The 14,170-nt window shown below is 41.4% G+C and overlaps 1 protein-coding gene across 1 annotated transcript in view; it reads left to right on the plus strand.

Moving 5' to 3' along the window:
• Positions 1-761: 761 nt before the first annotated feature.
• Positions 762-14,170, plus strand: part of LOC124612871 — a 480,199-nt gene continuing 466,790 nt past the window's right edge. Inside the window, exon 1 of the mRNA XM_047141307.1 lies at positions 762-864. Within this exon, the coding sequence (XP_046997263.1) occupies positions 774-864 (91 nt within the window). The 5' untranslated portion in view covers positions 762-773. The remainder of the gene's footprint in view (positions 865-14,170) is intronic.

Here is a 14,170-nt window from a genome sequence, read left to right on the forward strand (position 1 = left end):
AGCGTAGGTGTAACCACAACGGAGGGATATCTGTTGAGAGGCGAGACAAACGTGTGGTTCCTGAAGAGGGGCAGCAGCCTTTTCAGTAGTTGCAGGGCCAACAGTCTGGATGATTGACTGATCTGGCCCTGTAACACTAACCAAAACGACCTTGCTGTTGTGGTACTGCGAACGGCTGAAAGCAAGGGGAAACTGCAGCCGTAATTTTTCCCTAATAATATATCAAAAATATAAAACTCATATAAATTTTCTGAAATGGACATACATCTAAACTGTCGCTAAGTATGCCAAAAATATGTTCTTAGATTTAATTAGGGACGGAATTATAGTTTTGGGTCGAGAATGGTTTCGTACCTGAAGTGCAGCAGGCGTAAAGCTTTGCGCAGTGTTAACGGCAACACAGTGGAAGCCCACTGTGCCAGCCTCCTGTTACTGCAATGGTGGCAGGAGGAGTCCATGTGACTACTTGTCAAGGCCAAACTAAATCTGACTATAGAATGAACAGAGTCAAGATAGAACGTACGAAGACAAAAACTGAATAATGGTCTGAAATTAACCCACTAAGGAGAACAAGTTGCGACAAACGACCAGGGAGTAGGACAAGGTCGTGTCAGCGACGCCGGCTAACGCCAGCTGTAAAGACCTTCCGACAGCTGACAACAATCGGTCCGTAATTGCCCGTGGCGGCGCTGCGCACGGGAGGCGCACCGCGCATGCGCCGCCGGCTTCGCGTGGTGGCAGGCCGGCCCGCGCCTCGCGGCAAGAGGGTCAGTATGGGCGCGATCCCCGTCCGGGACATGTCGAGCGGCAGCGGGGTGCGCGCCGCCTGCTGCCTGCTGGCGCTGCTCTCGCCGGCTCTCGTGGGTGAGTAGCGAGCGTGCCGGGGGGACGGGCCCAGCGCTGCGGCCGGCGAGGGAGCCGCCGCCAGCACCACCAAACGTAGTAAAACTCGGCGGGGCTGCAGGACGTGTCCCTACTTCTGGAAGTAGATTGTTAGCACCAATCATCGCGTCTGTATTATGTGCGTTGTCGAAGATTTTTGCGAGGAGAATTAATGTCGTTTTTTTTTTTCTAACGACGACACAAACTCACAGAAACAATAAAGCCGTTACACTACCCCTTGCTGTTTTGCAAATTCTTTATCAGGATGCACAGTCAGTGGACTCTATAATAATAATGATTTGGTTTGTTACGCATTGAAAACAGGAGGTAGGAATAATAGATAATACTGTAGTATTACGCCGAAAGTTTTCGTTGCGCAGTTTTGTATTTCTACATTTGTCATCTCCTTATACCGCCCACGTCTGTACTCCCAGATTCTGGCTACGCTGCTTCGCCAGATGCAACAATCACCGCAGAGCACGCAGCACGCGTCTGTGTTATTTAGCTGTCAAAGCTTACAATCAGCAGCTGATACATAAAATCAGTCTCTATTTGCTGCTTTGTACAGCAGTCCTTTAAATACGACGAAATCTGATACGACCATTTGGGTTAAGAAAACAGCGAGGAAGTGAGGCATGAAAACAGATTTGGATACTTCTAACAGAGCTATAATAGGCTTACAAATGATTCTCTGAAATGAAACTAAAATTCTCTGGTAAGAATAAAATCTCACTAAAGTTCCAGAAGAGGCCGTAATCAAGATAAGGAACTAATTTCACAACAAACATATTGTTGACGTAAGACTGTGCTGAAACACACGTTACCTTCTTCGACTCAATCGTTTTAATACTCTAATCACTGTTTCATTGTTCTCCTGTCCACAATCGTTGTTCCCTTACACACAAATAAGCGATTATATTTTATATCCTTCCACTTCCCAAGCACTGGTACGCAACAGTGCAGAGTCTGGGCTACACTTACATATAACAAATTCCTATCTCTATTGCGGAATAAGCTGCCACTAAACTTAACTGCACAAGGAAATTAATATTAACTGACCGTATGAAATGTTGATGTGCAATTTATTTCACTACCCATTATTCGTGTTTCCTACTTACCTATGGAAATTGTTTTCCAGGAGCGAACTGTGACCTCCAACCTATCCCTTTGTTTACACAAACTAAAATGACTAATGGGCTATACAAGACGTTCGGAAATACCTGTTACAAATTTTTAGGACTTGTAGAGGGGAGTGAGTACATAATATTTTGAACAGGAATGCTACCGTTTCATTTCAACGACGCTTTCATTTCAGATGTTAAACTTACCCACATCTGCTTGAGGAATTGAATTAAACGTGACGAAATATTATTGTTAGGTAATAATTCGAACGAAACACCCATTTATAGTTCAAGCACATTTGTTTATATTGACGCCTAAACATTACGTGTTTACATTATCAAACAACAAAAAAGAACCTAGCATGCAGGATGCACACAACAGATGTGATGCATTGCAACAATGGCTCCATGTGGCTCCCACAAACGTTGTCTCGTTATGTTTCCTTTCGAATTTTTACCTAATATTTGCACTGCGTCGCGTCTAACGCAATTCCTGGGGCCGAAGTGAATGAGTTAAACATTTGAATTGAAACCACAGTAGAACGCAAACGGCATGCTTCCAGGCATGGGTTCCTATCCAGAATATTATTGTACCACTCCACTCTACAAGTCCTAGAAGTTTGTAACGGGAATTTTCTAACCCATTGTATTTATTGTGTCCTAAACTCTGCTGATAACCGGCCTACATTGGCTTCAATTTATCCTCCATATTTTGTTCGCTTATAACACATTTCGAGTTATGTTCTCCATGTAATCTTTCACGTAGTATCAGACTAGGGATCCGCATGTATTGATGATCACGCGGAAATTATCGTGATGATGTTGGGAAGAATTAGTAGACTGGTGCTGGTATCTGATAAACGTTTAGTTATTTGATTCTGATGGCAGTTATGCCGGAGCCCCTATGGATTCTCTTGAAAATTCCCCAATGCGAAGAACGTTGTCGGACTGTTTAGATTCGATGTATGGCCGTTGCATTTCGTTGCTCACTACTGAGCAAAAATTTAAATCATTCTGGCCTGAAATAGTGGCAGTTTAAGCGACGGACGTTAGTTAAACACACCGATGAAATCTGTTACTAATATGCTCGATTAAAAAGTCCTGTGCAGGTATCAAGCAACCACAAAATATGAATATTTTTTGTTTGCTATGCATGTGAAAACATAGTTCATAGAAGGATCTGGCAGTCTACACTGACAACAGGCATGGGGTAGGCAGGATATATATAAAAAAAAATATGATATCCACATTCGTCGCGTACTAGGTGACGTCATGGTCGTACTGCATGGTTACATCATCATTTAAACTACTACTTAAGAACGCATTACCCTCTTTTAGTCACATCCTTTTTTTGGTGCATCCTCTTGTCACGTCTTTACTTCTGGAGTTTGATTTAGTGGCTCCAAAGCCTCTCCAGGGTTGCAGTTGAAGAAGGGGCGGCGGCGGCGCTTCTAAGGTTGTGCGTGACAGGAGTCCAGCTGCGCGACCTTGGTGCGCAACGAGCCAATCAGGCACTTACTGGCTGCACCCGCCCGCTCCCTGGTCACGGGAGCCGCCGCTCGGCGGAGAATTCCTCAGGGTCGCGACGTGCTGCCAACAGCGGCTCGTCTGCCGTCAGGCTTCACACACGTGGACACGTTTCATAGACGATTCTTGTTGTGACCTTCACATGATAGTTACGTTATTACTAATTCTAAAGCCCATCGATACTATCATGGAATAGTAAATAACCAATTTCCAGAAATAACTGGTTTACTCACTATACGCAAAAACTTCCGCCCAAAGACAACTATGTTTACTGATGAGAGTATCTCCTTTACTTCTGTACTGAATTATCTCAGTGCCTGCGTTCAGGTTCTAATAAAATGCTCCAAGCTACTGAGCTACTGAAACACTTTGTGTTAATCCCGTTAAATACACAGGATGAATAGCATATTCACCATTTTGTGTACCATGCCCGTAATGCTTCTTTGTCTTCAGTATTGGGAACCATGCTCTGCTAGCGACACTAATAAGCTTCATTTCAAAGTGAGAGAAATAATTTCAAATTATTTCTTGAGTTTCTATCAGACTTTCAAATAATAATGAAAATGGCCGGCGCTGGATTAAGGCCACTACACCAAGAAGATGTACATAAGTGACTCGCATTCAAAGTGTTAATTTTATGTGTGAGTGGTTCTTCCCTCATGGGGTTCTGCAAAGATCAGTTCCCTACCCCCCATCCCCTCCCCGCCCCCTACCGTATTCCTAATTCTACTAAATGCCATTGCATCACAAGTGGACACATAATGCTAGTTCAATAGACTGCACATACCTGAACTAAAGAGTTTTTTACGAACTTCCAGTATGCTGGAATAACTTTGGTCAGCAACTTCTGTTAATCAGTAGAACGACAACCAGTCCAAGTTGGAATTTTTTACTTTTTATTCGTTCGATGACTAGTTTAGGGCCGAGACCCATTTTGAGATCATCCTAACAGAGTCGAAAATGGCATTTTCGAAGATGTCAGAAATGTGCAATGAGTTACTTGTATGCACGGTAAATGTTTACAGCGCATTTCCGACATCTTCGAAAATGTCATTTTCGACTTTGTTATGATGATTTGAAAATTGGTCTAGGCCCGAAACTAGTCGTTGAATGAATAAAAAGAAAAAATTTGCAGCTTGGACTGACTCTTCGTTCGATTGAAGGAGTTTTTGTTTATCTACACATTTAAAGACCTAAGCGTATATTTGACGAGCTACTTCAGGAACACATCGAAGAAGAATTTCAACGGTTGCTACAAAAATTTTTTTCACCTGTTCAAGGGTGGAATGAAGCAGGCGGATGAAGCTTGGAAAACTGTAGTGATTCATTACGACACCTGAAAAGTCTGGTACAAGACGGTCTGTGCTTTATATGTCAAGTGTGCAATCTGTAGTATTTTTCTTTCGGTAGACCTAACTGAAAGACGAGTTATTATCTAATGTAAGTTCATATAAAATTTCTTCATGTGAGGAACGAGTCTTCATACTTCGCATACGTAGTACAGTAGTGCATAGTTTCACATATGGCTTACACTGATAACCTGCACTACCTACCTCCCGAGACGTCACTGGTAGCAGCAGATACACGAAAATAATTAGATAATAGCAGTTGCTTTCGTCTCAGTCCCCGTAGCTGAGTGGTCAGTGCGGCTGACTGCCAGGCGAAGGACTGAAGTTCGATTATCGGTGCCTCCGGATATTTTACCCTGTGGAGGGCTGTGACAATGCACTTAGCCCTGCGACACCAACTGAGGAGCCACTGGACGAATTAGTAGTGGTTACAAGGGCAAGAAAGCCGACAAAGACCGGGAGATCGCTGTGCTGACAGCAGCAATCTCCCAGTCTTTGTCGGCTTTCTTGCCCTTGTAACCACTTGTGCTGACCGCAAGTCTCTCCATATCGCATCCAGTAACGTCATTGGCAGAGAACTCGCAGCTTCACCCGCCTTTACGTTAGCTAGGGATCTTCACTGTAGCCTCCCAATATATATATATTCACTTATGAAATTTGTTATTAACAATCCGAACGAATTCAAAAGTAATAGCAGTGTACATGGCTACAACACTAGGAGAAAGGATGATCTTCACTACTCTAGGTTAAATCTAACTTTGGCTCTGAAGGGGGTAAATTATGCTGCCACGAAAGTCTTTGATCACTTACCTAATAGCATCAGAAGTCTGACAGATAGCCATATAGCATTTAAAACGAAATTAAAAGAATTCCTGAATAGCTACTCCTTCTACTCATTAGATGAATTTTCGGAAATAGTAAGTGGGTAATTCCCCCCCCCCCCCCCAAAAAAAATTTTAGTGTCATGTAATATTTCGTGTAATGTAATATCTTGTATAGACACTTTTTATTAACCTGACACGTTCCACATCATTACGAAGTGTCCTATTCATGATCTATGGAACAAGTAATAATCTAATCTAATCATGTTTTGGAGGAAGAAAATTGCTAGTACTCAGAGATAAATCTATGAAGTATGGTTTGAAAATATATGATGAAATTTTTGTAAACGCAGTAAATTCGCCTTCTGGGGCCTATGGTTATACGTTCATATTCGCATTGTGATTTGTGTTAAGTAAATTAACATTATGGAAAGAAAATGAAACTGCGGTATATAATTACAGCTTAGGCTTTATTCATGTTCATTTATTAAACACGTCACAAACACCGTCACAAACACCGTTTGCTTAGCTCTTGTCGGACATTGCTTTATATACGGCATTTGGTACCAATGTTTTTCCTTCATCCTTTCCACAGCCTGTAATTTGTGGACCGTACGTAAACTGTGTTGTTTATTAGTGTGCAAATTAAAGATAAATGTATGAGGAAAACTATTTAGTTAATATGTAAGGAAACGAAATGGTGTATTTTAAAATTATTTTTAATTCTTAATAGATTCGGCTACTTCCCTTCGACGTAACTATTCTGTTTTTGCTTGCGATTGTTGGACTTTGTCAGAAGCATGGCAGCCTGCGGTACAACTTCAGGTTTTAATTAACTAGATTTCATCTATTACTGTATTGATTGTATGTCCTCGTGTCGCTTTGGAGCGTCATAAACATAGGAAAACATTTTCCGGAAGTGGGAACACGTCATGCTGTGAAAAATATATACGTTTTGGCTATTATTACTGGCAGCATTCATCGGGATGTATACTTTTGGTATGCGCTTGCTGATTTGTGTGTACTATTAGCTCCCTATCCCTCCAGCTGAAGTGACTTCGCGTCCTGCCATGGTATGTGATGATATAGTATGACAGGATATTGCACCAGATTACCCTCCGTTAGGAAAGAGGGTGCACTCTGTGCTATTATATATAAATTATGGAGCGTAGCAATCAGTCAACCTTTTTGTTGCAGGTTTTATTTTGCAAATCCTGAATTTAGCTATTGCCTAGTCATTATCAGTGCACTATTTTCTCGTCTCGATTCATGTCAGTTTCCTGCTGTCAGGCGTCAGTCTGAGTTCTTTGAATATTCAAAGAACTCTGACTGACGCGCGAACAACAGGGAACAGACATGAATCGAGACTAGAGAATAGTGCATTGATAATGACTAGGCACTAGCCGAAATCTGGATTTACTTAATAATACCCGCAAAAGAAATGACGACTGATTGCTACGCTCCATAATTTACAGATTTGTAAAAGGATAGTGCAAGTTAATTTTGTTCACTTCTCAGTGAGGAATTCGTGCAAAGTTCCATCGTGACGTCGTGTTGCTTGGATGTTATCCAGTTACTCCTAATTCATATCAGTGACTCCTGTTGTCTCCATATCCGCAATCGCGGCCAGGCCGCCGGCCTACTGTGAATGGCGACCGAGGTGACGAGGCTATAAGAATCCTCACGGTTCATGTTAGTCTGTCGCCAAGTTAACTTGGTATTACCTCTTATTTTTCACCCAATTAAAAGTGGGTAAAACACGGACTTGCTTAAATTATACTTATCCGCCACAATTAGTCGCCACGACGAAGGCTGCCTGTAATATTAGCCAAAAACTTCGTAATTTTATCATATCGTGACGCGGTCAATCTATCAGAAGAATTTTATTGAAGTATGCTCTGGCCTCCTAAGCTAACGTTTATATCTACACAATTTGGCCTCACTGACATGGAGAGACACGCACAAACCCATAGTGCAAGAACCCTCCAGGAAACATGAGTTCATCACATGAAGAACTGATTATAAATTTCCGACAAGTATTCCACCGGCCTTGCAATTACATGTTAGGATGACTGATTCGCATGGGCAATCGTTTTTTGCTCATGGTGTATGCATTTGTCTGCCGGCCGCGGTGGTCTCGCGGTTCTAGGCGCTCAATCCGGAGCCGCGTGACTGCTACGGTCGCAGGTTCGAATCCTGCCTCGGGCATTGATGTGTGTGATGTCCTTAGGTTAGTTAGGTTTACGTAGTTCTAAGTTCTAGGGGACTGATGACCACAGCAGTTGAGTCCCATAGTGCTCAGAGCCATTTGAACCATTTTTGAACAAACACCAGTCATAAAATAGACTACTTCATTTCCGAATTTCGTAAGAACATTTCCTTGATGGACTTATAACAGAAATATCGACACACGTAATCTTGTGAATGACTTAGTGGATCGGTAAATCAACAATATAACTTTTCCGTCATTGCATTTCTCTCACTTACCATCATTTCTCCATTTTTGTATAGGATGTGACCGGTAACACATTACAATAATATGTTTGTAGCCCTAATGACTACATCTTGCATACAAGAGATACGCACCTGGCTCTGTTGGATGTTTGCCAACGTCTATGTAAGTCGAGAATTGTTACTGACCGCTACACAACAGCTAAATGTGGTCCAACTGTTGTTAGCCCATATCACTATTGTGTAAGAGACAAGTGTGGGAGACAACTGTCGGACGTACTTCGCAGCTTTTATAGAACAAGCAAGTTGTGGAAGCTGCAGAATTATGTTAATTACAGTCAGTTGTATCCTTACCGCGTCTTGCTTCTAGAGTCAATCTAACGTGCGACATAGTTTCGCAGGAGGCCTAAGACTATGACGTAAACTTGATGAGACATGCCTGTGCTGAACAGGTCGCTATAATAAATGTGACTCACTGTTCATATATTTTTATTACTCGAAACGCGTCAAATAAATAAGAATTTCTGGACAGCCAGCACCAGATATCCCAGAAATCTGTTGAGCATTGGCATATTACGTATCCTTAAACATGTATGGTCAGTTTTGAAAGTTTCTGTCTCCTATTAAAAGATTTTCGGAAATACAGATGCTCTATGACGTTAACAACTTGTTATTGCAGATCCCTTTAAGAGTAATTTTGTAAAGTTATTCTGAGCGGCACGTAACGAATCATTCGTCTAATGGACGGTTTATTGTTTTAGCACACACTGATGTGTAGCGATAGAACTACGAGTGAACGAGTCACATAAAGATTCGTTTATTGGAAGCTGCAATTCTTGTGTCTATAGGTGAACAGATTAGCCAGCTACTACGTCACTGTAACTGGGGATGGGAATTCATCTCGCTCGAGGGTCTCGAGAAAAACTGCTAATTTCTCGAGGATATCGTAAGGCATCCGAGGGAGTACTCAGCTTATCTCTCTTGACCAGGGGTGGAAATTAACTTCCCTGTTAGAGTAAGAGCTACCCCCTACGAGTATAGCTGTCGAGTTAGCTTGTGTATCGACTAGCTGCGGCTGCCGCTGTCTGTGTTGTTACGAGAACGAAACGAATGGTCAAGCGCGGCGGCTGGTGTCATCGGTATGTTTCATTGAGGGGCTGCAGTTTAGGTTGACTTGTCGGAACATCTGCTTTAAGGTGATAGTAAAGAAACTAACATGCCTAAGCTGAGGATGGATGTTTTTTCCACAACAAACGTATTCAGTGGAATACTCATAACGTTGTATTTGCTCTTCCACCAAATTCATTTATGATTTTTGTGTTTATTTTTACTTATATTTTCAAAACTGTACATGCTTCATGAGGAAAAACCGTAACGAGGAACAGAAAACTTTATCCTCGAAGCAATAATACGAGGCGTATTCGGAAAGTAAGATTCGATTATGCGCGAAATGGAAACCACTGTGAAAATCCGATGAAACTTTGCACAGATGTGTTGGGTATTGATTTTAATGTGGCTGTCGATCGCTTCACGTCCTCTTTTCAGCTCAGAACTCAAAGTGATCACGTAGAAATGCCTAAAACAACAGTGTCTCACATCAAGTATGTGCATCTGATGAGAGATTTCGCCTGAAGCTATGCAGCCTACATAACATAAATGTCATGCGTTTCTTTCTTCAAGAGAACTTTCAGCCTCATTCTGCAGGGGCAATTAAGACGTTCCTGCAGCGTTTTCAATGTGAAGTGTTTGATCGCCCACAATATAGTCCTTAATTGGCTCCCTCCGTTGTTCATCTCTGCTCACATGAACCGCTGGCTATGAAGACATCATTTTGGCACAAACAAGGAAAGGCAGACCAGCGTGGAGTATTTGGCGGAAAGCACAAGCAGCTCTTTTCTGTGACGAGGGTACAGGAACATTTGTACAGTGCCATGAAAAATTTCTAAGTCGGCCCGGCGACTATTTAGAGAGGTAGCTGGAAAGTGAGGCTAACTTGAACGAATTACTGCATTATGGTGAATAGATCAGTGATAATATCCTAATAACATGAATAGTAGGCGTACTCCATTCTAAGTGGAGAGTTTCTTTATCATTTGTCATGAAGTTCAGTTTAACTTTATTTTCCTCTTTATCACTTTTCTGCTGTTGAAAACGGTTCATGGAATTTTTCAGAAAGGATTTGTCGCTTGTAACCATAGGAAGTTCCTGCTTCACCGGTCAGTGTATGTAAATTTCCAGTTTAATGAAAATACGAAATTCTGTTTCATAATTTTGCGGCTACTCAAAACAGACCAAGCAAACCTGTGAAACATATTATGTGGTTTATTACAGTTCTCTGTTTGACAAGACTATATATCACAAACCATCCATTCATCGCATTGTGACAGCGGTCACTGACCGCTATACGGACTAAAGTTATTACAGTCATCCCTGTCTCCTAAACGGTGGAACACGGCCTTCCTCATCCAACGTCATGTAATGGTGCAAAAATACGTAGTCGTTTACGCTGTTGGTATGTGCTTCTTGTGGAGAAATAAGGTGGTTAGATATTCCATGGACGTTGGTTTACAATGCAGTACACAGAGAACTTTCGGTATCCTGGAAGGAACGTAACAGTGGCATTATGGCTTAATTAAAGTCCTTGTAAGGTATGTAATCGTCTTTCATAGAACAACGAAATTAAAAAAAAAACTAAATGAAGTTTTTGGATATGAGGGAGATATTGGCTCAGATAGGAGTAAACCAGGTGGTTTCATCACGACCGTAGCGATCTTCATGAGAAAAGGCTGTATGAAGTCAGTATGCTTTTCTACTTGACTAACCACTTTTTTGAATTTTGTTACTTGATGTTCTACATCAGCCCCTTTAATGAATCATCCTTCACCCGATTCCATCTGTTCTCTGAAAATCATAGCTTTCGAAAATTTTTGAAATGAGTTATATGGTTGAATTGTTATTGAATTAAACAGCCCTGAAGAGGACTGACTGTGTAACACCCCTTTTGCACCAATTCATTGGTCTCCCCTCTGTCCATCTCTTTCAAATCATTCTAACCACTTCTCTATTGCTTCTAGCCATTCATTTGTCAACTATAAAAGCAATAAATGGTAAAATTTCTCGAAGTTATTCAACACGATGTCTTGAAGAAGCTACGCTTATTGCAGATGCCAAGGTTCAAATGGCTCTGAGCACTATGGGACTCAACATCTTTGGTCATCAGTCCCCTACTTAAACGTAACGAACCTAAGGACATCACACACATCCATGAACGAGGCAGGATTCGAACCTGCGACCATAGGGGTCGCGCGGTTCCAGACTGAAGCGCCTAGAACCGCTCATCCACAGCAGTCGGCGCAGATGCCAAGGATAAGTAACTAATATGTGATAGGTATAAGCGTACGAAGAGGTTCAACTAATATGTAGTCTATTTACAATAAACAAGCACGCTCATGTTCAGTGATAATTTTATCAGGCTTAACATGGTGAAGAAAGTAAAAATGCTATCTTAATTTTGATATAAACTAAATTTGGCTACATCACGAGTTAATAAAATGACATGACTACTTCAAATTGTTCTATGAATCATCTTCACATCATAAAATATCCTCACATACCGTGAAACGTCACATGTTACACAATCAAGTGCTCCGTCATTAAAATATTTTAGTGAGTCAGTACCTGAAACCACAACAAGCAACTTTTTACAGTCTGTAACGATATTTTACGGTCTGAAGATGGTTGCTAGCCCAATCGAAACAAGAAGTATTTATTTTGTTTTACTTTGTGTGTCATGTTCCGTAGGACCAAATTCCGGAGCACGTTTCTAATGTCATGGAACGAGTCAGGGCATGAAGTTATCAGAGAATAGCAATAACAGATTAAATAAAACGTATGTGAATCCTTTTCAGACATCAAGCCGTTAAGTTTAAATAAACATTTACATAAACGTAACAAAGGAATCAGCTAATATCCTTTATTCTTAATTTTTCGAGGAGGAGTGAGCCATGTGCAAACTTTTCAGTTTAGACTTGAAAGTGAGTCAATTATTGTTAAAATATTTTAACTCTTTTGACAGTTTATTGGAAATGGTAGCAGCAGAATACTGTACGTCTTTCTGATCAAGAGTCACGGAAATGCTTTCCAAATGCACACTGGATTAATGCCTGTTATTAACTGATGGAAAGCTGCTAACTCTTGGGAACAAGCTGACATTGCTAACAACAAACGCCATTAAAGGAAATATGTATTGAGAGGCCAGTGTCAGAATTCCCAGAGTAGTGAACAGGGGTCTAGAAAAGTTGTTACGTTAGACCACACATTGCTCGAACTGCTCGTTTGTAGGCCAAAAAACTATTTTCGATACAGAAGAATTACGCCAAAAAATGATACCATAGGCCTCAAGCGAATGAAACTAAACAAAGTAGACTTATTTTCATGTTGAATATAACTTTTTTCCGATACTCTTCTAATGGTAAAGGAAACAGAGTTTTGTTTTTGAACCATATCCTCAACATGGGCTTCTCACGACAGCTTACAATATCTGAACGCCTAGGAATCTGAACTCTTCACTCTCATTTATCATATGCCCATCCTGTGTAATCAAAATGTCACTTTTTGTTGAACTGTGAGCTGTATCTTACTGTGATCTGGCATCAATTCATTTTCTCGTGATCCGGACAAGTGAAGGTCACGTTTAACGCAAACTGACTTTCTGAAGTATAATATTGCCATGCGCTAAGAAAGACCGTAATTATTTTTGCTAAAATGTATGTAAATTTATTTACCGTGAGCCTAGGCAGTATGGTCTGGAAACGATGATTAAATTCCATGTGGATGCCCACAGGACTCTGAGACTAGAAAAAATAACGAGCACCATTTCGCAGCACAAGCCTATCGTAGAATAAAATTTTGGTCCGTGCATGCTTCTTTAACGTGTCTTTAAAGATTTAATGGCGGCTTTAAAAGACGAAAGCGTGTTTTAATTAATGGCCGACTCAGTCGCTTAATACATGGAAGGCGGTCCTACTTTTCATACACAGCTTGTCAGAGCCGAGTTTTCAACACTGCAGTCCGTATTTACTTAAGAAGAATCTTTCTCCCCCACGCTCCTCACCTTCAGCCCTCCCTCGCGCTCTCCAACTCCTTCTCTCCGTCCCTCTCTTTTACTCCTTCTTTGGCGATTTTTATTCGCGAATGGTTCAGATTCACGTTCGCACAGGTAACGGTAAGCGCCTTTTCAGTGGTACATTCGTGCACGGGCGGAGCCAAATTGTCGCGTTTTATGTCGTTTGTGAGATACGTAATTTGCTTAATTGCCGCAATAACTGCGCTTAATGAAGTCTTTAATTATTTAAATTGTAACTCTGAAGTATGTGTTTATTTGCCGGATAAGATTCAGTTCCTCCCACTCCCTCTGCGAACAAAGCATTAAAAATTCAACTCGGGAAGTTTGCTGGTTGATCTTTCTTGTTTTTCTAATAACTTACCTCACGTCTTATCGTATTCCTCATGTCTTATTGTATTCACTGGGCAGCACATGTTGCAAGGGACATAGAAGTTTTTAGACAGACTCGCCGTGTTTGACATAGTATCACATTCAAATGCAAATGTGAAGCGGTTTAGTAGCCTACATTTGTCGCATCTGTCTAGTAAGGGTCAGTCATATCTCTGCCTGCTGCTCAGATCCCTCACATCCATCAACAACGGCCAATGGACTTGTTCAAAGTATGATTTACTGCCATAGGGTTTCGACGTTCTCGTTACCGGACGTGTTAACTGGTTGTGCTTCATGGACAGCAAATTCATTTTCAAATAGTCGCTCTCGTGCTGAAGGATATTACATCAAGTTTACGGATACGTGTAGTCCGTCTGGAATATGTATGTGAATAGTAACGTAAGCCGGTCGCTGTGGCCGACCGGTTCTAGGCGCTTCAGTCTAGAATCGCGCTGCTGCTGCGGTCGCAGGTTCGCATCCTGCCTCGGGCATGGATGTGTGTGTTGCCCTTAGGTTAGTTAGGTT

This window comes from Schistocerca americana, chromosome 4 (genome assembly GCF_021461395.2).
Source record: "Schistocerca americana isolate TAMUIC-IGC-003095 chromosome 4, iqSchAmer2.1, whole genome shotgun sequence".
In the NCBI taxonomy this organism is placed as follows: domain Eukaryota; kingdom Metazoa; phylum Arthropoda; class Insecta; order Orthoptera; family Acrididae; genus Schistocerca; species Schistocerca americana.